Here is a 20,544-nt window from a genome sequence, read left to right on the forward strand (position 1 = left end):
CTCGCCCCCCGGTGCCAGGCGTCCGCGGGTCTGCAGCCCGCCTACTGCGAACACCGGGCTGGTGAGCAGGACAGGGCCACTCACGAGGCTCTCGGTCGCGGGGCTCCCCTCCTTGGGCGCCCCCCGCTCCAGGGGCACGGCCAGGGCAGCGCGGAGCAGCAGCAGCGGTGGCAGCAGCAGGAGGAGGGCTGCGCGGGGCCCGGCGGGAGGCATGGCGGCGTGACCTGTGCGGGCGGAGAGTGGAGAATGTCTGTCCCAAGCCGCCTCCTTCCCTGGCCCCAGAGGTCAGGCCCGCAGCGCCGCACGCTCTTCTTCCTTCCAAGAGGCAAGAATCAAAGCGTCTCGTTTCCCGGGACCCAACATCCCGGAACGAGCCTCCGGCCTTTCCTTCCTCAGACCCAAGCGTCCGGGCTCCCTGCACCCTCTTCGCTCACTCACTCAGGAATCCCGGATTTCAGGTCTGGGTCGATCCAAGCCCCCAGCCCCCTTTTATCCTGGGACCTCGGAGAGCTGGTGCCCAGCCCGTCTTCCTCCGGATCTCAGCCTCCAGCCCCCTAGTCCCCCACCGCCCCTCCTTCCTGGGACCCAGGCGTCTAGAGACCCCGGCCCCTCACCTCTCCTTCTCCGCAGAGGGCGTTCTCCCGGGCTGGGACCTCCGTTGCGTTCTAGGCGATTTCCCCCCAGGCCACGCCCACTTTCCCCGCCGAAGACCCGCCTCCCGCTATCTGATTGGTCCACGCTGGCTCCCGCCCGTTCGGTTCTTGCCTCGGGGCCCCGCCCCTTGTCGAAGTCGCTCGCCTTTTCCCGAAAGGCTAGCCTCCTTTTCGCGGAAGCTCCGATTCTTGACGACACATTTCCTGTCTTTTAGGGCCTAAAATTTAGGCGAAAGCGGTACGGAGACTCTCAAAGAGAACTACAACTCCCAGTCGGTCCGGGGTAAGATGACGTAACTTCCGCACCATCTTGGCCCCTTTGCCTCATGGGAGTTGTAGTTTTCTCGTTTGTGTTTCTGCCCTAGAACTGGCGGCGGCAAGTTACAGATCAATAGCAATTGTCCAGGTGGCCTTCTAAGTTTCTTATGGGAGTGAGAGGGGTAGAGCGAGAGACTGCGCTGCGACCTCTTCGGGGTCCCTTTAAGGAACACTCGCACCCCCTTCCAATTTAGAACCCCCAGAGCAGGGTAGCCTGGCTGCGGCAGAAGCCAGGGGTCATTGCTCTGTTGGCAGTTGAGCGTGAGGGAATTGGAGGGAGGGAATCCCTCCTCCCTCGGAGCCCTCTTTATTCCCCAGCTTTATTTCCCGGACACCCAGAGATTAGGTCCCCAGCTCCCCCCAAAAGTAGTCAGGTATGTTTAGAAATTGGCCAGAGGGGCAGAGCGCTGGGGCGTGAATGTGAAAAGCCTCTGCAGGCACGGGGGAGGGTAGAGGGGTGCTGGCGGTCTGGTGTTTGGGGCCCAGATTTCTGAGTTCCCACGCCTGGGTGCAGGAGAGAGGTATTTGGGGGAGAGAGAATTGGACTCCTGGGCCCCTGTTAGTGCCAAAAAAACTGGAATAAGGCTGCGGTTTCCCTAGACGGGAGGAGGTGCGGGAATTCAGGCTTCCTGGTTGCTGGATAAAATGTAGCGCTTAAGATCAGACGTGCCCTAACCGGTTTGGCTCAGTGGATAGAGCGTCAGCCTGCGGACTCAAGGGTCCCAGGTTCGATTCCGGTCGGGGGCATGTACCTTGGTTGCGGGCACATCCCCAGTAGGGTGTGTGCAGGGGGCGGCTGATTGATGTTTCTCTCTCATCGATGTTTCTAGCTCTCTATCCTTCTCCCTTCCTCTCTGTAAAAAATCAATAAAATATATATTAAAAAAAAATCAGACGTTGGGTGGGGGGGGGGACACACAGAGCCCATTGGGAGGTGGGGTCTGAGTCCTGACTTCTCATTCTTGTTTCTCTAGAATGTCTCAGGAGAACGACACATGGAAAAAAGAGTGAGTAAGGCACCGGAGTGGGCAGGAGTGGAGAAAAGGGGTGCACGGGGCACTGAGCGTTTGGCTATGCCCACACACACTCAGCTCTGGCCTCATAAGGGCGTTTGCAGGTTCAGCACCGTCAGCCTTGCTGGGAGGGGCTGGGGGCCTGGACCTCTGAGTCCTACCTAAAGGGAGCAGCCTGGGATGAGGACTAAGGGGTCAGAAAGGGGAGGGCCCTGGGATCTCTGGCTCCTGGGTCCAGACAGGCCAGTGCTGGGGGAAAGAGCTTTAGAATCTACCCCTTCTGTTACCTCACAACTGCCCAGAATCCTAACTTGCGGGGGGCTCTCGGGCACCCAGATGCCTTGCTTAGTCTTGTCATAAGCCTGCCTCTCCCTCAGGGTCCTGTGGGACGAGCTCGCCGCCATAAGGCTGCAGAAGCTGGAACAGCAGGTACTGTGCTAGGAGTCCTCACCCCCCCCCCCAACCCGGGGCCCCTTCATAGCCCCCCAGGAGCCCCAACCCCAGGGATCGCCCTGGGGGGGGCTGGCCCTCCGTGGCTCTCTTGAGCCTCAGGTTCTGCAATTGGGAAATGAGAAAATATGGAACTCGGGATCCTAGAGAAGAAACCTTGGGGATGAGGCTCCAAAACTTCTAAGGAACAAGGGCTCTGAGGGCAGGACTCCCAGGTCCTGGGGGCGGAGGGGACCAGGTGCCAGGATCCCTGGTTCTGAGGAAGGAGGAGACGAGGGACTGAGGGCTTGGGTTCCAAAAATTCTCCCACGGATGCAGGCCGCCCCTTCCCCAGGCCCATTTTCACCCGAGTCTTCCGCAGGACTCTTGGCCCCCCCACACCCCTTTCCCGCTCCCGCAGCGGCGGCTATTTGAGAAGAAGCAGCGGCGGAAACGCCAAGATTTCCTCATGGTTCAGGCCAATCCTGACGCCTCCCTGCGGTCCTGCCGACCGCGCCAGAGGTCGGAGCGCCTCGCCGGGAACAGCGGTGAGGAAAGGGTCTGACCACCTCGAAGGCCAGGAGGGAGGGGCCTGTGGGAGCCCGGCGGAGCCCTGGAAAAGCCCGATTCACAGCCAGTGGGGACCCCAGGGAGAGCGCCGGTGCGGGCCCTTTAAGGCCACGAGAGGGCGGGGCTTGTTAGAGTTCAGGGGCGGAGCCTGCGAGAGCCGGGGACCAACCAAAGGCGCGGGGCGGGGCCTAGGGGGGCTGGGGCGGGGCCTGGTAGAGTTAGGGGCGGGGCCTGGAAAAGCAGGACCAGGGCTGAGATTGGCAAAGCCCGGGGACCTGGGTGACTTAGAAACCAGGTGCTACGGACGGAGAACCCGGCGGGGGTGGTGTTCGCGAGGAGCCACAACTTAGTGGTCGGGCCGTCCCGGTCGGAGCCTTGGAATGAAGGGTGGGTTCTGCATGCGTCTCGGGGGTTTGGGTGGTCGTTCAATCAGGGGCTGTGTGGGAGCCCAGGGCGGAGGCAGATCTTCGCCGTTTAGGGGCCTCTGCACTGTCTCCCAGGCCTCCGGAACCCTTTCCTCCGGGAGAACGTGCCAGAAGCACATCTGCACGCTGGTACCCACAGCGCCCAGGGCATCATGAGCTGCGGTGGCGATGGCCGCCCCGAGCCCAGCCCCTTGGCATCCCCGACGGAAGAAGGTACTCTCAAGCCCTTGGACCGCCTATACTAGAACTCCACTCCCACTAGAAGTCCAGGTCTTTTTTAAAAAATATATATTTTTTTTATTGACTTCAGAGAGGAAGGGACAGGGAGAGAGAGAAAGAGAAACATCCATAATGAGAGAGAATGATGGATCGGCTGCCTCCTGCACGCCCCCTACTGGGGATCGAGCCCACAACCTGGGCATGTACCCCTAATGGGAATCGAACCTGGGACCCTTCAGTCCGCAGGCCGACGCTCTATCCACTGAGCCAAACCGGCCAGAGCCCAAGTCCAGGTCTTGAACCTTCTCCTTCTCTAACACCCAGTCATCTCAGTCTCCAGCCCTTCCCTCCCCTGGGATCCCAGCCTCCAGGTGCCTTCTCTCTTCTGCCCACCAGACACGTCCTATCCTGAGTTGGAGGAGGTCTTCGTGGAGGATGTTCCCACCTTCCGCCCTCCTTTCAAAGGGCCCCCAAGGATACGATGCAGGGGTTGGATACCCCACGGACGACGTGGTAATTTGGGGGACATCGTCAGGCCCTCTGCTCCGAGTGGCAAATCCTCCCCCCTTTTGTAACAGCCTTTTGGAGATATAGTTCACATACCATACAGTTCACTCATTTCAAGTTTACAATGCCAGGGTTCTTAGTATATTTACAGAGATGCGCACCTATCGCCACAATCAATTTTCCTGCATTTTCATCACCCCCAGAAGAAACCTGTACCTCTTACCAGTCACCACCCCCCTTTCTCCTAGCCCTAGGCAACCACTAATCCTAGATTTGCCTATTCTCGATGTTTCAGATAAACAGAATAATACGCAATATGATCTTTCATAACTGGCTTCTCATGTTCGCATGTTTTTAAGGTTCATCTATGTTGTAGTATTATCAGTACTTCATTCCCTTTTATTCTTTTTTAAAATATATATATATTGATTTCAGAGAAGAGAGAGGAAGAGAGAGATAGAAACATCATTGAGAGAGAATCCTTGATTGGCTGCCTCCTGCACGCCCCCTACTGGAGGTGGAGCCTGCAACCTGGGCATGTGCCCTTGACCAGAATCGAACTTGGGACCCTTCAGTCCACAGGCTGACGCTCTATCCACTGAGCCATCCCAGCTAGGGCTTCCCTTTTATTCTTTAATATTTCATTGTAATGACATTTTATTCTCACGAAAGGACTATTTCGCTATTGCAAAACAGGAATCTTAATTATCACCCCGAAACTCCACTCTCTCTCCACCCCCATCCTAGATCCCCAGTCTCTCCTCTGCTCTCTCTGGCACAAAGGGAAGGGGGAGCTCAAATCCTGCTCTGTCCTTAGGGCAGGCAGAGACTCCTTGACCTGTGTAGACCCCCTGCATATGAGGGAGGTGAGGGTCTGGCAAGTGAGGGCGATGAGCTACCACTGGTGACCTCCTCCCGAGCTCCTGGGACCCAGGTGTCCTGAGCTCAGTCTGCTTCCGGCTTCTTCCATTCTTTAGGGTCCAGTACAGAGGACGATAACGAATCGCAGGATGGTGGAGATGAATGCGAGTCGCCTGGAAGGGATGATGATGGGGGAAGTGGAGACTCGAGCTCCAGCAGGGTGAGAGGTGGCACAGCCCATCAAGATAGAGGAAGAGGAGGGTGGTGCTAAAACGCTGCAGCCCAATCAGAGGCCCCTTTTACTGCTGGGTAGAACCTGTGCTGACTGAGCTTGCAGAGGCTCTGAGTGCCCCATTGACCATTACGAGGGTTTGAAGAGATGTGAGCACATCAAAACCCAGCCCACCGAAAGGCGGTGAGCTTGGGGGAGGGTGACACAGCCATAGGGAAGGGCCAGTTGGCACTCACTTTGGCATTGATGAAAGTGAGATACATAGTTTCAGTTGGGCTCTGGCCAGTACGTTGAGTGGTTAGCGCATCGTGGGTTGCAAGTTTGATCCCCTGTCCCGCCAGGGTGGGTGCAGGAAGCAACCAGTAGATGTGTCTCTCTCGCATAGATGTTTTTCTCTTCTCTCCCTCCCTTCCTTCTCTAAAAATATCAACGGAAAAAATATATATCCTCCAGTGAGGATTAAGAATAACAACAACAAATAGTTTCAGTTGGGTAGATCCGGGCCATATTCAGTTATCTAGATCGAATCAATACATGTTTTAGCTGAACGGGCCTTGCAAAAGGAATTCTCCAATCGGTAGATGGAGTGAGCCAGGCCGCAGTGGGAAGCTAGTGGGGGTTGGCTGGGTGGAAATCTGAAAGGGATCGACCAATCAGCAAGTGGCCGAGAAGTTTGACCAATAGGCAGAATACATGGTCGAGAGTGGGTGTAACCCTGAGCTGGGATGGCCAATCAGTGTTTTACTAGCGGGGGATTGGGGCGGGTCTGGGCTGCACCTCAACTTGCATTTGGCATGTGGGCCAGGGAGAAGACCTGGAGGAAAAGAAAGAGGAGTCGGAGTCCACAGTGAGGAATTTCCCAGGGCTGGCTGCCGGGAAGATGTCCGAGGCCCTGGAAAGCGAGGGCGGCGGGAGCTTCGGCAGTGCGCGGAGCTCGCCCCTCTCGACTCTCCTCGCCCCAGACCCGCGGCTCATCTCGGACTTGGAAGAATATGTGTTGCGGCCCGCGGTGCGCGGCTGCACGATGCAGTGTTGCATCAGCCGCGACAAGCGTGGCATAGACAAGGGCATGTTCCCTTTCTACTATCTCTACTTGGAGGCGATCAACGGCCACAGCCGGAAGGTGCCGTCTGGCGGCGGGGGCCGGCCCCCACCTCTCAGGGGCTTGACTTGCACGAACCCAGGCCTTGCTCATCACTGAGCTGGGACCTGTCCACTCCAACTCCAAAACGTCCCAGAACCGAGCTCCTTAGAGCCCAGTGGCAAAGGCCCTACCCGTCCCACAGCCGAGGACCTGCCCACGGTGGAGCTGGGCCCGGCTTTTTCAAACTCAGGCCACGCCCTACCGGGGTCCAAAACCTCACCCTTACACACCCTCCGGAACCCATCTTTGTAGGTCCGAGTCTGGCCGCTTCACGGAGCCGCCTTTGCGATAAGGCCCCACCCAAGCCCCTCCCTTGGTGGATTGCCTATGCAGAGCCAAGCCACGCCCCTCTCAGCCTAGCCACTCCCCTCTCTTTGTGGCTGCCCCTCAAGGCACTCTATCTCTCCCAGAAAGGGCTTTTTTAAAAATATATTTTATTGATTTTTTATAGAGAGGAAGGGAGAGAGATAGAGAGCCAGAAACATTGATGAGAGAGAAACATCGATCAGCTGCCTCCTGCACATCTCCTACTGGGGATGTGCCCGCAACCCAGGTACATGCCCTTGACCGGAATCGAACCTGGGACCTTTCAGTCCGCAGGCCGACGCTCTATCCACTGAGCCAAACCGGTTTCGGCCCAGAAAGGGCTTTTCCTACTCAGAGCCAGATCCACTTTTCCAGGATGCAACACCTACTGAAGACCTGGTGCAATGTCCAAAGGGAGGCTCTTCCCTGTTGTCCAGAGACAGGCCTGCTAGTCAGGTTCTCTCCTGCCTGGGCTCTGCCTGAAGGGGAGTCATCAAGATGTGTAGCTCCCCTTCAGGACCCAGCCGGTGACTTCCTTCAGTGGGAACTGCACCTCCCAGCAAGCCTGGGGACGCTTATTGCCCCATTACCCTTCCCTCTGCCCCCCCACCCCCCACGGACATAACGTTTCCTTGTCTTTAGACCCCTAGCCCTCGCCCAATCCCCGAAATCGAATCTGATGGGCTGTTCTCTGATCCACAGCACTTCCTTCTCGCTGGGCGCAAGAGAAAAATGAGCACAACCTCTAATTATCTAATTTCCCTGGACCCCACAGACCTGTCTCGGGATGGGCAGAGCTTTGTGGGCAAAGTCAGGTAGGCAGAGCCCTGATGTGTGTGGGAAACAGATGGCAGGTGATAGGGCACCCGGGGGAAGAAGGGGAAGAACTGAACTACATTTCCCAACAGGCCATAGAGCACAAGTCCTCCCTGCTCTAGGAAGGACCTTTTCTCGTAGGGACTGGTGGGCTCTGAAGTTCTTCAGGTTGTAGCCCCAGGGTGGTTAGAAATCGAACTGGAGGTTTTGGAGCACAGGCTGGCCTTTAAGACATTTGACTTCTTGAAAGGCCAGGGGCTGGGACTCCTCTAATACTAATCAACAGGTATTAGAGGGAAGAGGGTTCCTAAAGGGCCGAGGCAGGAAATGATAAATTATGGATCGCAGGGCTGGGACTGTGGCTACATGGAAAGGAGTCTTACGTAGTAGAGGACTGATGGGAAGAATTGATAAGATGGCATGGGAAAGCAGTTAATGTACAGCAGAACGGTAACGATGATTATTTTATTCTGGCCGCGGCCTTCCTGGAGTAGATCTAATGTCTTCGGCACCAAATTCACCATTTTCGACAATGGGGTGAATCCTGAAAAAAAGTATTTCATCCCAGACACTGGCCGGATCAGGGAGGAGCTGGGCGTTGTGTGTTATGTAAGTATCCCGGAGACCAGAGAGTGAATGGAGCAGATGGTGGGGAGGGAGAAAGAGCCAGGCCAACTGGAGCATGATACCCTAGGATACCAACGTCTTGGGATTCCGAGGGCCCCGGAAAATGTCTGTGATCATTCCAGGAATTGATGGCCAGAACAAGAGAATCAGCGTCCAGCCACAAAATGTGAGTTGGCTGAGGCTGAGAATCTCTGGGTCGATAGGGGAGGAAGGGCTATGTCACAGGCCCTAGGTCCTAAGGGAGGAGGGGCCCATGGTTGCAGCTCACGTGCGCAGCTGGGAGGATCTTGTCAGATTTATGTCTCCGGGAGGGGAGGCTAAAAACTCAAAATTGTGTGTCCGGAGAAAAAAAAGCCTAGTTTGTGGTAGGTTAACCACGCCCCCTGCTTTGCCCTCTAGGGGCGGGACCGCCTTATGAGTCGCATCCAACGGGGGGCCAACCAGGGGCTGGTCCTCCTGCAAAACAAAGCCCCATCGTGGAGCTACGAGACTGGCGCCTACGTGCTGAATTTTCACGGTCGAGTCACTCAGGCCTCGGTCAAGAACTTCCAGATTGTGTATCCAGATGACCGTGAGCTCCTAGGAACCCGGCTGGGGGTGGGGGGGCGGAGGGAACGGGGATACCAACAGACAAGAACTACTACTCCCATCAACACTTAAGGTTTTCTCTCAGCAAGGCCCACGCCACGCTGTTGCAAAGCCTCTTGGGAACTGTAGTTTATGCGGCACTAATAGGATTTCCGGGCAAAGGAAGGGCGCCTTACAGCCTCTTAGTTTTCTCAGCTCATAGGGCCCGGGCAGGGTAAGAGTCTGACTAGGTTTCTAACTTGCTCCTCAGCCGACTACTTGGTGCTTCAGTTCGGCCGCGTGGCCCCAGACATGTTCACCATGGACTTCTGCTTCCCCCTTTGCCCACTTCAAGCCTTTGCTATCTGCTTGTCCAGTTTCGATGGGAAACTGGCGTGCGAGTAATCCAATAAAATATAATACTCTCCACAGCGCCTGTGCCTGCTCATTTGGAGAACGGCCTCCAGCATGCCTCCACCTTACTAACAACCAACACCTATTAGACGTGTTCTGGGTTCTAGGGAGTGGGCTGTTGAGCAGCACCTGCTCTGGTGGCACTCAGTGCATCATGGGAGACAGGGTCTTAACAAAAAACCAAACCACTCCTCCGCTATGAAGGAGAAAAGCCCATGGAGGCACAAGTCAGCTGGCTCAAAGCAAGGCATCTAAAAGTTTTCATACTACACCTATAGAATCACAAGGAACTAGCTGATTCACCAGGGGTCACGAATGGGAACATCAGATAGTAGGCAGAGCTCATGCAACGATCGTAAAGTGGAAGGGGGCTAGGTTGTTTGGGAAAATGAAAGGCTAGTGTGGTAGGAGCCTGGGAACCAATCAAAGAGGGGGAGCAGGAGGCTGGACAGGGTGCCCTTGCTGGACAGATCTTACTAGATCAGAAGAAAGTTCTAAGCTGGAGACATAAACTTGGGTGGTAACTGAAGACATGCATGGGTGAGGGAGAATAATTACAATACCCGCTAACACATTGAATTGACAAGCATTTTTTTTTTTAATATCTTTGATTTCAGAGAGGAACGGAGAGGGAGAGGAACATCAATGATGAGTATCATTGATAGGCTGCCTGCTGCACACCCCCCACTGGGGACCAAGCCTGCATCCTGGGCATGTGCCCTGATGGGGAATCGAACAGTGACCTGGTTTATAGGTCAACACTCAACCACTGAGCTGGCTGGGCAACAAGCATTACTTTAAACACAAACTCCTTTGGGGCCTTTGTAATCCCCTAAGGTATATGCAGTTGTTTGCCACAGATAAGGAAACTGAGGCAATGGACACAGGGCTTGTAAATGTTTAATCGGGGCAGTTGAAAATCCTTAAGGAACTCACCATGTGAAGGCCAGTAGGAGGATGTTTGTACAGTGGGGCCTTGAATTATGAGTTTAATTTGTTCCGAGACCGAGCTCGTTACCTCAAATTACTGTCAAAGCAAAAAATCGGCGGAGAGACAGCTGGTATCTCAAAAAACTCGTTAGTCAGGACACTCTTAAGTCAAGGCCCCACTGTATTTCCCAGGGAGATGCAGAAAACTGGAGCTTAACCCTTGGTTAGAGACCAGTGAGTCTAGCTCCCAGCCCCCTTTGAGGAGATAACTGTCCCAAGTCTAATAAAATTTAGGTGGAAGCCAAAGAAAAACTACAAAACTCCCCGCCTTTTGTTCAAAAGAAGCCTCAGGAGAAGAGGCAAATTTGAGGGATGATGGGAAATGTAGTTTATCCTCTATTAAGGCACCGCCTCTTTCCTATTCCCCCCAACTACTTCCAGGACCCAAGAGAGGTAGATACTGTCAGTTCAGATACACAAGGTGACATTGCTCAGTACAAACCAAAAGACTTTATTTCTTAAACCAACTGGTAAAAAAATAAATAGTGAATAACACAAAAACCACAGGATCCTAGCCACGCCTCCCACTGAGGCCTAAGGCAGGAGACAGGGACACACAAAGAGGGGAGGGAGAGGCCACAGTATGGCTCATGAGTGTGGCCTGGACACAGGATGTGGGCAAGGTCTGGGTCGTGGCAGGTAAGGCAGCCAGAGAAGAGGGAGGGTCCCCGAGGCGTGCCCAGGCCCTGGCCCGAGCTGCAGGGGTGAGGCAGGGGCCCAGTTTCTCCTCAGCCTGGGCAATTCGGCGGGCAAAGCGGCTTCGATCCCGGGCAAACTGCTCCCAGGGGCCCCTTCGGGCAGCCTGGGCTGGTCCAGCCCAGACAATCAGGAAATGGATGGAGACCTTCTCAGAGAAGTGCACCTGGAGTCAGACCGGCACAGACATACAGACACAGGATACACACGGCCACAGGGGGGAGGGAAGAGAGAACCAGACAAAAATTACACAAAAATGCTTGTTATCTGTCTAGTCACCTGCCTGCCACCAAATTCTCTGACTCACTGAAGACGGAGGTGGTTCTCTGGGGCTGACAAGTACCACAGCTGCTCCCAGGGGAGCCCAGCCTCTTGCAAAGGATTGCATGACAATGAGCACAGCCCTCCCAGTGGAGTTCACATGCAACCCTCTGTAACACACAGGGGACCAGTCCCAGCTCCCTCCTCCCTAACACTCAGGAATCCCAGGTGCTCTCCCTCCCGGGGCACGCCCACGCCTCTCAGCTCATCCTGGGCTAACCCCAGAACCTGTCTCTAGCCCCCTTTTTTCATACTTTCTAGTGAGCCAAAGCAGCCCTCTTGTTTCTTCTATCCTAAGCCCTTGTTTTACTGTCCCCAGCTTTAAAAAATAAGGGAATCAGAGCCCTCAGCACCAACCTTTCTGGCCTTTTGGGGAGTCTCGGGGTCCGGATGCTGGGTGGGGGTTCCTGCAGACTTGAGCCGCCTTTGCAGTCGGAGGGGCAGCCGAGGAAGAGGCCAGGGAGGTGGTGGCTTCTCTCCTGGTAGATAGATGGCCACTCGGAAGGGCTCAGCTTCTCCCCATTCCTCAGCAGCTTCCACGCCCTCTGTCTCCTCTCCAGGTGGGTATGTCCAGTCCCTGAGGGCACTCTGGGCCTGAACGGAAGAACTTGGGTCCGAGCCAGCTGTCTCTGAATCATCTTTCTTATCCTCATTCTCCTCATACTCCTCCTCTGTGTCTTCTCCTGGTTGGTACACCCAGGCCCTCAAGAAGGTACTTGTGGGGGGAATCGAAGAGGCACCCTCAGCTTCTCCCTCCTCCTCAGCTGCTCCTGAATCACTATCTTCCTCTTCCTCCTCTGTGTCCTCTCCTGGCCGGTACACCCAGGCCCTCAAGAAGGTACTTGTGGGGGGAATCGAAGAGGGACCCTCAGCTTCTCCCTCCTCCTCAGGTGCTCCTGAATCACTATCTTCCTCTTCCTCCTCTGTGTCCTCTCCTGGTCGGTACACCCAGGCCCTCAAGAAGGTACTTGTGGTGGGGATGGAAGAGGGACCCTCAGCTTCTCCCTCCTCCTCAGATGCTCCTGAATCACTGTCCTCATCTTCCTCCTCTGTGTCCTCTCCTGGTTGGTACACCCAGGCCCTCAAGAAGGTACTTGTGGGGGGGATGGCTGACAGACCCTCAGCTTCCCCTGAAGCGTTGTCCTCCTCCTCCTCCTCCTCTTCATCTTCCTCTGTGATCTTATTGGGTTGATGCTGCCAGGTCCTGAGCAGGGGCCTGTGGCTTAGAACTGAGGAGTGTGGCTCTGGGTCAGCTTCTTTCTCAGCCTTTCCATCCTTTTCCTCAGATTCCTCCCCTGAATTACACTCCCAGGCACTGGGGCGGGCGCCTGCAGATGAAGAGGTAATGGAGATCTTCCGGGTTTCTTCACTCTCTGTTCTTTCTTCCTCCTTAGCTCCAGCCTCTTCTTCCCCTGCAGCACACACCCAAGCACTGGGCTTGGATCCTGGGGATGAGGGGGAAGTAGATGTTGTTGGAACTTTATTTACACCTTCTCCATCCTTCTCCTCCTCCATCCCTGGACAGTGCTCCCAGTGTGATGGAGGGAAAGAGAAGAATGTCATCACTTTATCTTCAGCAACTCCTCCTTCCTCAGTTTCCTCTTCCCCAGGAGGGTCTTGCAGGGTTCTCAGAAGGCTGAGGGACATGGGAGCAGGCTGGCCACCTATATAGTCACTTCCTTGCTCTTTAGGGATGCTGGTTGCTTCTTCCCCACCATATTCTTCATCATCTTCTGAAAGTTCCCAGGCTTCAAGAAGAGAACTGTTGGCCTCTCGGTCAGGGCAGGACGACCCTCCATCCTCCACAGCTCTTCCACCGTCTCCAGGCTCCCGCTGAGGGTGCCCACCCCATGGGGCATAGTGGGTGGCCAAAGCGGCCTTAGTCGCTTCCTCCAGGCAAGCTTCTCCCTGATCTGCACTTGTCACTGCGTCCTCCAGCCAGGGCTTTAGAGGTCCTGGGCCCCTCAGGCGGCTCCAGGCCCTGCTGAGGAGGCCCATCAGCGGGGACAGGAGGAAGAAGGGGTGGGCATCCCTCCAGGGGAGGGGCTGGGGCACTTGGCCTGGAGCCATCTGTCTGGGCTGGGGAAAAGGGAGTAAGAAGCCATTTAGGAAACAGCATCAGGGGATGACCTTGAGTCAGCAACGGAAACACTAACACAAATAGCAACACGAGTCCCTGCCAACATTCCTTTCCGATTACCAGCCACTCCCATCTCCGTCCGTAGGTTCCTGCCTCTCTTTCCTTTCAATACCCAGGAGTCGGGGTCCCCATTCCCTCCTTCCTTAGACCCAAAAGTCCAAGGCCCCCATTTTCCCTCAGACCCACAAGTCCCAGGCCCAAGTAGGAAGAACACAGGTCCTCTATTAGTTCCCCTTCGGGATAAAGTCCTGGTCTTTGGTTCTCTCATCCTCCTGAGGATTGACAAGCCAGGCCCCCAACACCCGCCTCCCTTGGAGACTCAAAAATTCCGACCCCGGACCCCCCTCCCACCCCCTGTCTGTAATACTCAATAAAGATAAACATTTTAAAAATAACAAAACAAGGCCACTAGAGGCACAGAGGCTCACACACAGAGGGGAGATGGCCATGTGACAACGGAGGGGAGAGCTAGGAGCCACGGAATTCCAAGAACTGACAACAAACACCAGAAAATAAGCAGCAAGGCAGAATTCTGTCTTAGGGCCTTCAGAGGGAGCGTGGCCCTGCTGCCATCTTTTTTTTTTTTTTTTTTCCTGCTGCCATCTTTACTGCAGACTTCTAGCCTCCAGAACTGTGCGGAAATAAATTTGTTTTAAGCAAAAAAAAAAATTAAAAAAAAAATTCCGGCCTCCTCAGCCCCCTGGTTGCTCCCTGGGGACCGAGTCTGGCTCCTAGACCGGCTCAGCACCCCACGCTCCCAATCCCTCTACTCACGTCGGAGCCCTGGGGCCTGGCCCGCCCCGCCGCCCCCACCGGACACAGGAATTCCGGTTCCCAGGCCTCTTCCTCAGGACCCAGGAGTCCCGGCCCCCAACATGCCTGTCTCATTACCCAGAGGTCCAAGCTCCCTCCTCCTTCACGACCGAAAGTCTGAGCCCTCGCCCCCAGCCCGCGGAGACCCGTGCGTTCCCGTCCCTCACTCACCGGATGCGGGCTGCGCGTCACCTCGGGGGCAAAAGCGCCGGCTTGGGCTGCCAGGAGCATTCGCGGGTCCGGACGGCTCGGGAGGCCAGCGCTTTCATCTCGCCCTGCGGCGTCGGGCTCGGCGCTCAAACTGTCTCCGGTCGCTGCAAGCGCGGTCGCGACAAACGGGCGCGGGGTCTCGCGGAGCGGCGGGGTCTCGCGGAGCGGCGGGGTCTCGCGGCGTGGCGCAGGAAATCAACAACTGACCTGGGAAGGGAGCCAATGAGTGTGCGCCACCGCCCGCGAGGCCTTTTATAGTCTTGCGCCACCGGACGTGCTGACGTCTCGAAAAGGGGCGGGGCTTCGAAACGGGGAAAAAAAAAGCAGAGAAACAGGAAGGGAAAGAAGGTTGGAATTCTCGCGGGGATTCCCGGCTGTGCGTCGTCACCGCGGCATTTTCAGCGTGACCACGCCCCGACACGAGCCAGCTGTCAATCAAATGAGTCACGGGCTCCAGCCGTGAAGGAGCTCTCTGACCCCAATTGAACCCGCAGGCCCCAGTCTAGAGTCTCCCACCTTCGCATCCGGTGGGCTTCCTCCCCTGAATGGGAGAGTATTCTTGTTTTGGGAGAGTATTCTTGTTTTTTGTTTGTTTGTTTTTAATATATTTTTTATTGATTTCAGAGTGGAAAGGAGGGGGGGGGGGAGAGAGAGATAGAAACATCAATGATGAGAGAGAAGCATTGATCGGCCCGCCTCCTGCACGCCCCCCACTGGGGATCGAGCCCGCAACCCAGGCATGGGCCCTTGACTGGAATTGAACCTGGGACCCTTCAGTCCGTAGGCCAACGCTTTAGCCACGGAGCCAAACCAGCTAGGGCAGTAGTCTTGTTTTTAATTTCGCAGATGAAGAAACTGAGTCTTGGGAATGGAGTGCGCCTGCCCAAGGTGGCCACAGCAGAGTGTAGATTCGCAGCAAATGAAAACTAGAATGTAAGCATCCTGAAGGTAGATCCTTTATTTTGCTCACTGCTTTCTTCCCAGTGCCTGGCACATAGTAGGTACTCAACCAATATTTAGTGAGTGGACACCCCTTCCCGGTTTCATGCACAAGGCTCCATGCCTGGATTTCACCCGCTTCAAAAATCATCCAAGAGCTCTGATTACACAAACTGAAATTCTGGTTGGGTGGCATCGAAGGAACCTGATGGGAGCGGGGGTCTTCTGCCAAAAGTTCCAGGCCTAGGGCCTGCCAGTGGTCGGCAAACTTGCGGCTCGGCAAACCGCAGCTCACGAGCCACATGCGGCTCTTTGGCCCCTTGAGTGTGGCGGTATTTTGTGGAAGACCCACACTCAAGGGGCCAAAGAGCCCCATGTGGCTCGAGAGCCACGGCTTGCCGACCACGGGCCTAACCCAATCCCCCTGGGAGGTGAGTAAACCGGGACCAGCAGAATAGGGAAACTGAGGCACTCAGATAGCAGCCACCTTGTAAATCCTATCTTCCCTAAACCAAGGACACTTAAAAGAATAAGTGGGGCCCTAACCGGTTTGGCTCAGTGGATAGAGCGTCGGCCTACAGACTGAAGGGTCCCAGGTTCGATTCTTGTCAAGGGCATGTACCTTGGTTGCAGGCACATCCCCAGTAGGGAGTGTGCAGGAGGCAGCTGATCGATGTTTCTAACTCTATCCCTTTCCCTTCCTTTCTGTAAAAAATCAATGAAATATATTAAAAGAAAAAGAGTAGGTGGGACAGGCAGAAATCCAATCAGTGCCATTTGCCAACCACACCCAAAGACAGATGAGATTAAGATAATAAATCTGCTGTACCAACTGCAGCATAAAGCTGATGATTATTCTATTGGAATCCTCCCCTAAGTCCCCCCCTAAACACCCAGCCTTTAAAACCCCTCGAAACAAAGGTCCCGATACTGCCAGAGCCAACTCGTGGCTGAAATGCCAGCTTGGAGGGAGGCACGTGTTTCCGACCGACCTGTTCTCATCAGCACCGCTTATGCACCCGGCAGCTCATTCAGTCTGTGGTATAAGCATTTCATTGGCTCATCTGCTCCAGTTAGAATTGTTAACCCCACCCGCAAACTGAGTTTCCCCCGTTTTCTCTTTCATAATTCATAGCAAAACTTATATTAAAGGTCAGGTACCGTTTCCTGCGTGAAGGGGAATTACCACAGCAGCACGGTGAATGTGCTAGAGCTCACATGTATCCTGTGTGGGTTTTCCAGTCTGAACAGCAGCACGAGGTGTCTTCTGGTTAAGAGTTTAGTATTGTTGCTGGGAGCAGTCAACTGAGTAAACATGAGGGAGGTTTCACAGAAGGGTCACCACTGGACTTAGGGGCCACATTGTGTCTTGTGGGATAAAATGTTGATGTAAACAAAGACACCGCCCGACAAATGTTGGGGTGATGTCACATTGGAGCAACTAGTACAGTTGGGGGCAGCGGGAAGGGCACGGTGTTAGACCTCTGGGGTCAGGCCATAGTTGGGTTCGGCGACCTTGGTTCTTGGGTTCTGGCTACGAGAGAATTCAGAGCCAAGACTCAAACTGTAAGAGAATATTTATTTATAAAATCATGGAGGTGGCCCCAGCCGGTTTGGCTCCGTGGATAGAGCGTCGGCCTGCGAACTGAAAGGTCCCAGGTTCGATTCTGGTCAAGGGCACATGCCTGGGTTGTAGACTAGTTCCTGGGTAGGAGGTGCAGGAGGCAGCCGATCCACCATGATTCTCTCTCATCATGGATGTTTCTGTCTCTCTCTCCTTCTTCCTTCCTCTCTGAAATCAATACAAATATATTTTTAAAAAAATCATGAAGGTGGAAGAAGTATTTCGTAGAAGAAATAGGCTTAGGAGACAAGTTGTAGAGGTAAAGGAAGGGCCCTTGGAGCTTAGAAGTGAGGAAGATAAAGTTGACACCCTGGGTAGCGGGGTGAGGGAGGCAAAGGAGTGCTCCTGGGAGGGAGAGCCCTCGAGCCCTCGGGGTCCTCTGTCCTAAGGGTTTTAAGGGTGGAGATTTCAGGGGAGGTACCAGGGGGAAACACACACACACACACACACACACACACACACACACACACACACAAAGGTCCTAGCAAGTGCTCTCCTTCCAGAAGCACCCCCTCGCCTTCCCCTCCCACCCCTTCTCCCCCTACAGGCCTGCATCCCCTAAACTCTAAGGGACCCCAGGAGGCTTGCAACCATGGCAGCAATGGGCAGCGGCAGCTCATCCTGGGCCAACCCCCTGACCCTGTCCCCCAACCCCCCCTTTCTCTGACTTCTTAGTGAGCCAAAGCAGCCCAGCCCAGCTCATTTCCCTAGCCCTTCCGTGTTTCACTGTCCCCAGCGTCCACAAAAAGCATCTAAAATTCACCTGGCTTCTTGTTGTGAATTTTTTCCTGCAGGAAGTCAAAAACCCACACACTACCACCGGCCCTAGGCAGACCCTCTCAGGGCCAGGTCCCCTTTCCGGTAACACCCCTCCCTACCTGGTCCATCATTTTGCTCCTCAAAATATGCCCAGGAACCGTGTCTCCCTCCTGAGGGGGTCAGTCTTAGCCCGGAGCAGAATTCTCACCTGGATCAGAGGTGGATCTCTGACCCGCTATAGCCAGAATCAACTTGACCCTGCTAGAGCCAGAATCCAGGACTTCAAGGCCACTCCCGCCTCCCAGGAGGACGGGGACCCACCCTCAGAGCCACACTTCCTGACCCAGGCTCCACTCACAACTCAGGAGTCCTGCGTCCTAGCTCACACCTTTCCAGGCACCCAGGGCTCTGAAACACCACCCCTCCCAAGAGCCAAGCCATCTCCATTCTGGGGACCCATATCTCAGGCTCCTGACCCCAACCAGCCGGTGGAGATCCTGGCCTTGAGGCTCAGCTCCTCCTCTCCACAAACCTTTGGGACGACCAGCCTCAGCCCTTAGGGGACCCGGGCTCTCCAGGCCCCAGCCCAGCAGGGAGCCAGGAGTCAGGGGTGGCCCAGCTCCTCCCCTCAGCTGTGGGGGCAGCTGAGCCAGGGGTCAGGCTGTGGTGGGGAGGCCAAGAGGGGCGGGGTCAGCGGGGATTGGGAGGGGAGACAGCAGCGTGGGCGGCTGGAGGGAGGGAAAGACCAGCAGAGAGAAGGAAACTGGGAGAGGGAAGAAGAGAAAGTGAAAAGGAGAAGCAGGGAGAGGAGGAAACAGCAGAAGTAGAGGGCTAGAGAGAGAGAGAAAGAGAGAGAGAAAGAGGGAGAGATTGAATGGGAGGGGAAGAGAGAGACTTGGGCTAGACAGAGAGGGAGAGAGGGAAAGAACAAGATAGAGACTTAAGAAACAGACTGGAATCCCAGAGGAAAAGATTTAGACAGAAACAGAAACAAGGATTGGGAGAGAAAGTGATATGGGTGTGTGTGTGTGAGAGAGGGAGGGAGGGAGGGAGGGAGAGAGAAATGAGTAAGAGACGGGAAGAGACAGAGATCAGAGAGGGAGAGAGACAGAGGTGAGACGGGGAGACAGGGGACAGTCTGAAAGAAAGGGAGAGCGAGAAGAAGAGGCCATAAGAGACCCAGAGGGTGTGTGAGAGCAGAGAAGTGAGACAGGCCGATGAGGGGCAGCCCCTGACGGGCACTGGACGGAGCACCCACACCGCCCTCTTGCCCCCTGTCCTTGGGACCCGGAGCTGGTAAGTTCCCTGGCTGGGCTGAAAGGGGTGCACATTCCTGGTGCCCCAGGGCTTGGCAGGGATGGTTTGGGGTGCCTGTGGGAGGGGCGAAGGGGTGCAGGAGACAGTAGCTGGAGGAAGCCGGAAAGAGGGGTCCCTAAGCACAGAGAGGGGAGAGGGTCAAATTCCTGGCCATTGAGCGCGCGTGGGGGTGGGGGGTGGGGGTGGGGGGTGCCAAGAATAAAGGAGCCCCTATTCTCTGTCTTGGGCCACAGACAGCTGCCCCCTCCCCGCAGCTGCCAGTGCCGCCCACCTCTCTCTTGGCATCACCCTCGGTATGCGGGCCCAGGCCGGGCCTCGCCCAGCCCCCCGGCCCCCAAACAACAGGCTCTTTCTCCGCAGCCTCCTCCGACCTGCGAGCCCCTGACCTCGGCTCTGTCCCCAGCCGGGTTAGCTGCAGGGACGCGCACACAGTCCCTTTCTTTCTCGCCCTCGATGGAGGAGGGCCGGCCTCGGAGCAGCCTCAGCCTGGCCAGCAGCGCCTCTACCATCTCGTCGCTCAGTAGCCTGAGCACCAAGGTGGGAGCTTCCTGGGGGGCCCGGGGAGGAGGGCGGGGCTCGGGGCTGCCCCCTCCTCCGGTTTCCTAGCCCTGGGTGGGGTCCACCCCAGGGACTCCGGTCGTCAAGAGCAAAGATCCTTAGCAACAGGGTCTGCCAGGCCTGGTTGGGGCCCGCACTGACCACCCGCTGCAGCTAGGAATTCCGACGCACTTGCAGCCGTCCCCACCCCTTGCATTTTCCTGATTCAAAGCCAGCGGCACCGCCGGATCAAGTCTGGCTGCTAAGACAGGCCACGCCCCAGCCACGAGCCACGCCCCCCAGGAGCTCGGATGCAGTGGCGGCTCAGTGGCTCCTGAGCTCCCTGCCCAATCTCTAGCCATCCATGCGCCCAGGGCTGAAATCCGACAAGGACAGACCTTTCTCTGACCATCAGGCCCCATGAGGCCCAAGATACTTGCATCCCACCAGGTCGCCCAGCCCAGCGTTCGGTGACACCGGGTTCCCTTGTCCTCCCGCCATTCCCCTCCCTCATTCCCAGTTTCCCAAGTTCCGAGTCCATAGATTCGAACCTGACCTTGCTCAGCACCATCCCTGAGGGCAGCTGTGGGAATGCGGCCGTGGAGGCCTGAGACCCTGTGTGCACAGGAGAGAGGGGCTCTGTCTGTTGGGATGGAGCAGTGGTCGGCACACTGCGGCTCGCGAGCCAGACGCGGCTCTTTGGCCCCTTGAGTGTGGCTCTTCCACAAAATCCCGACTTCTGCGCATGGGCCACGAAGTTTCAATCGCACTGTGCATGCGCGCCCGCACGTGGTATTGTGTGGAAGAGCCACGCTCAAGGGGGCCAAAGAGCCGCATGTGGCTCGCGAGCCGCAGTTTGCCGACCACTGGGATGGAGTGATTCGGGGGCCGCTCCACCCCCGGTCGTGGATGCTAAGCGATGCCTCTCTCTGGACCTGAGCGTCCTTTGATTCTGACTCATCCCATGGAGCCTCCTAATTATGGAGACTTCCCTGGGAAACTTCCAGGTCAGATCTCAAAGGTTGCCCCACATTCTCCGGCTCTGGTGGCTCAGGGCATCTCATCTTTGACGTTGGAATCTGTCGCTCCCAAATTTC

The 20,544-nt window shown here is 55.9% G+C and overlaps 3 protein-coding genes across 5 annotated transcripts in view; 2 read left to right on the top strand and 1 right to left on the bottom strand.

Moving 5' to 3' along the window:
* The first annotated feature begins 827 nt into the window (after positions 1–827).
* On the top strand, positions 828–9,108 carry TULP2 (tubby like protein 2). Its single transcript, XM_023748721.1, has 13 exons — positions 828–936; positions 1,946–1,978; positions 2,362–2,413; positions 2,835–2,961; positions 3,484–3,621; positions 4,024–4,140; positions 5,112–5,215; positions 6,033–6,350; positions 7,380–7,492; positions 7,988–8,102; positions 8,188–8,286; positions 8,520–8,691; positions 8,959–9,108. The coding sequence occupies exons 2-13, from the start codon at positions 1,947–1,949 to the stop codon at positions 9,090–9,092; spliced, it is 1,521 nt and encodes a 506-aa protein (XP_023604489.1). The 5' UTR covers positions 828–936; position 1,946; the 3' UTR covers positions 9,093–9,108.
* A 1,413-nt stretch (positions 9,109–10,521) lies between these two features.
* PPP1R15A (protein phosphatase 1 regulatory subunit 15A) lies at positions 10,522–14,499 on the bottom strand. 3 transcript variants are annotated; one of them, XM_006108079.3, is made up of 4 exons: positions 14,233–14,499; positions 11,918–13,187; positions 11,466–11,791; positions 10,522–10,953 (listed from the first exon to the last, which is right to left on the bottom strand). In XM_006108079.3, the coding sequence occupies exons 1-4, from the start codon at positions 14,290–14,292 to the stop codon at positions 10,603–10,605; spliced, it is 2,007 nt and encodes a 668-aa protein (XP_006108141.1). In that variant the 5' UTR covers positions 14,293–14,499; the 3' UTR covers positions 10,522–10,602. The 3 variants fall into 3 exon arrangements, with proteins under 3 accessions (XP_006108141.1, XP_023604487.1, XP_006108139.1); XM_023748719.1 differs by having other exon boundaries at positions 11,466–11,777; positions 11,904–13,187; XM_006108077.3 differs by having other exon boundaries at positions 11,466–13,187; positions 14,233–14,498.
* Positions 14,500–18,654: 4,155 nt separating this feature from the next.
* PLEKHA4 (pleckstrin homology domain containing A4) overlaps positions 18,655–20,544 on the top strand; it is a 24,316-nt gene continuing 22,426 nt past the window's right edge. Inside the window, exons 1-2 of the mRNA XM_023748718.1 lie at positions 18,655–18,889; positions 19,271–19,447. Coding sequence (XP_023604486.1) covers positions 19,364–19,447 — 84 coding nt within the window. The 5' untranslated portion in view covers positions 18,655–18,889; positions 19,271–19,363. The remainder of the gene's footprint in view (positions 18,890–19,270; positions 19,448–20,544) is intronic.

The sequence above is a fragment of the Myotis lucifugus genome, unplaced genomic scaffold (genome assembly GCF_000147115.1).
Source record: "Myotis lucifugus unplaced genomic scaffold, Myoluc2.0 scaffold_1725, whole genome shotgun sequence".
Lineage (NCBI taxonomy): Eukaryota > Metazoa > Chordata > Mammalia > Chiroptera > Vespertilionidae > Myotis > Myotis lucifugus.

Excerpts from the sequence above, each read along its gene's own strand:
- TULP2 (XM_023748721.1), top strand. The coding sequence starts at position 1,947 with ATGTCTCAGGAGAACGACACATGGAAAAAAGA. Across the intron at positions 2,962-3,483 it reads GCGCCTCGCCGGGAACAGCG|GCCTCCGGAACCCTTTCCTC; the intron begins GTGAGGAAAGGG and ends ACTGTCTCCCAG. Across the intron at positions 3,622-4,023 it reads GGCATCCCCGACGGAAGAAG|ACACGTCCTATCCTGAGTTG; the intron begins GTACTCTCAAGC and ends TCTGCCCACCAG.
- PPP1R15A (XM_006108077.3), bottom strand. The coding sequence starts at position 14,292 with ATGCTCCTGGCAGCCCAAGCCGGCGCTTTTGCCCCCGAGGTGACGCGC. Across the intron at positions 13,188-14,232 it reads TGACGCGCAGCCCGCATCCG|CCCAGACAGATGGCTCCAGG; the intron begins GTGAGTGAGGGA and ends CCTTTTCCCCAG. Across the intron at positions 10,954-11,465 it reads CTCCCCAAAAGGCCAGAAAG|GTGCACTTCTCTGAGAAGGT; the intron begins GTTGGTGCTGAG and ends GTCTGACTCCAG.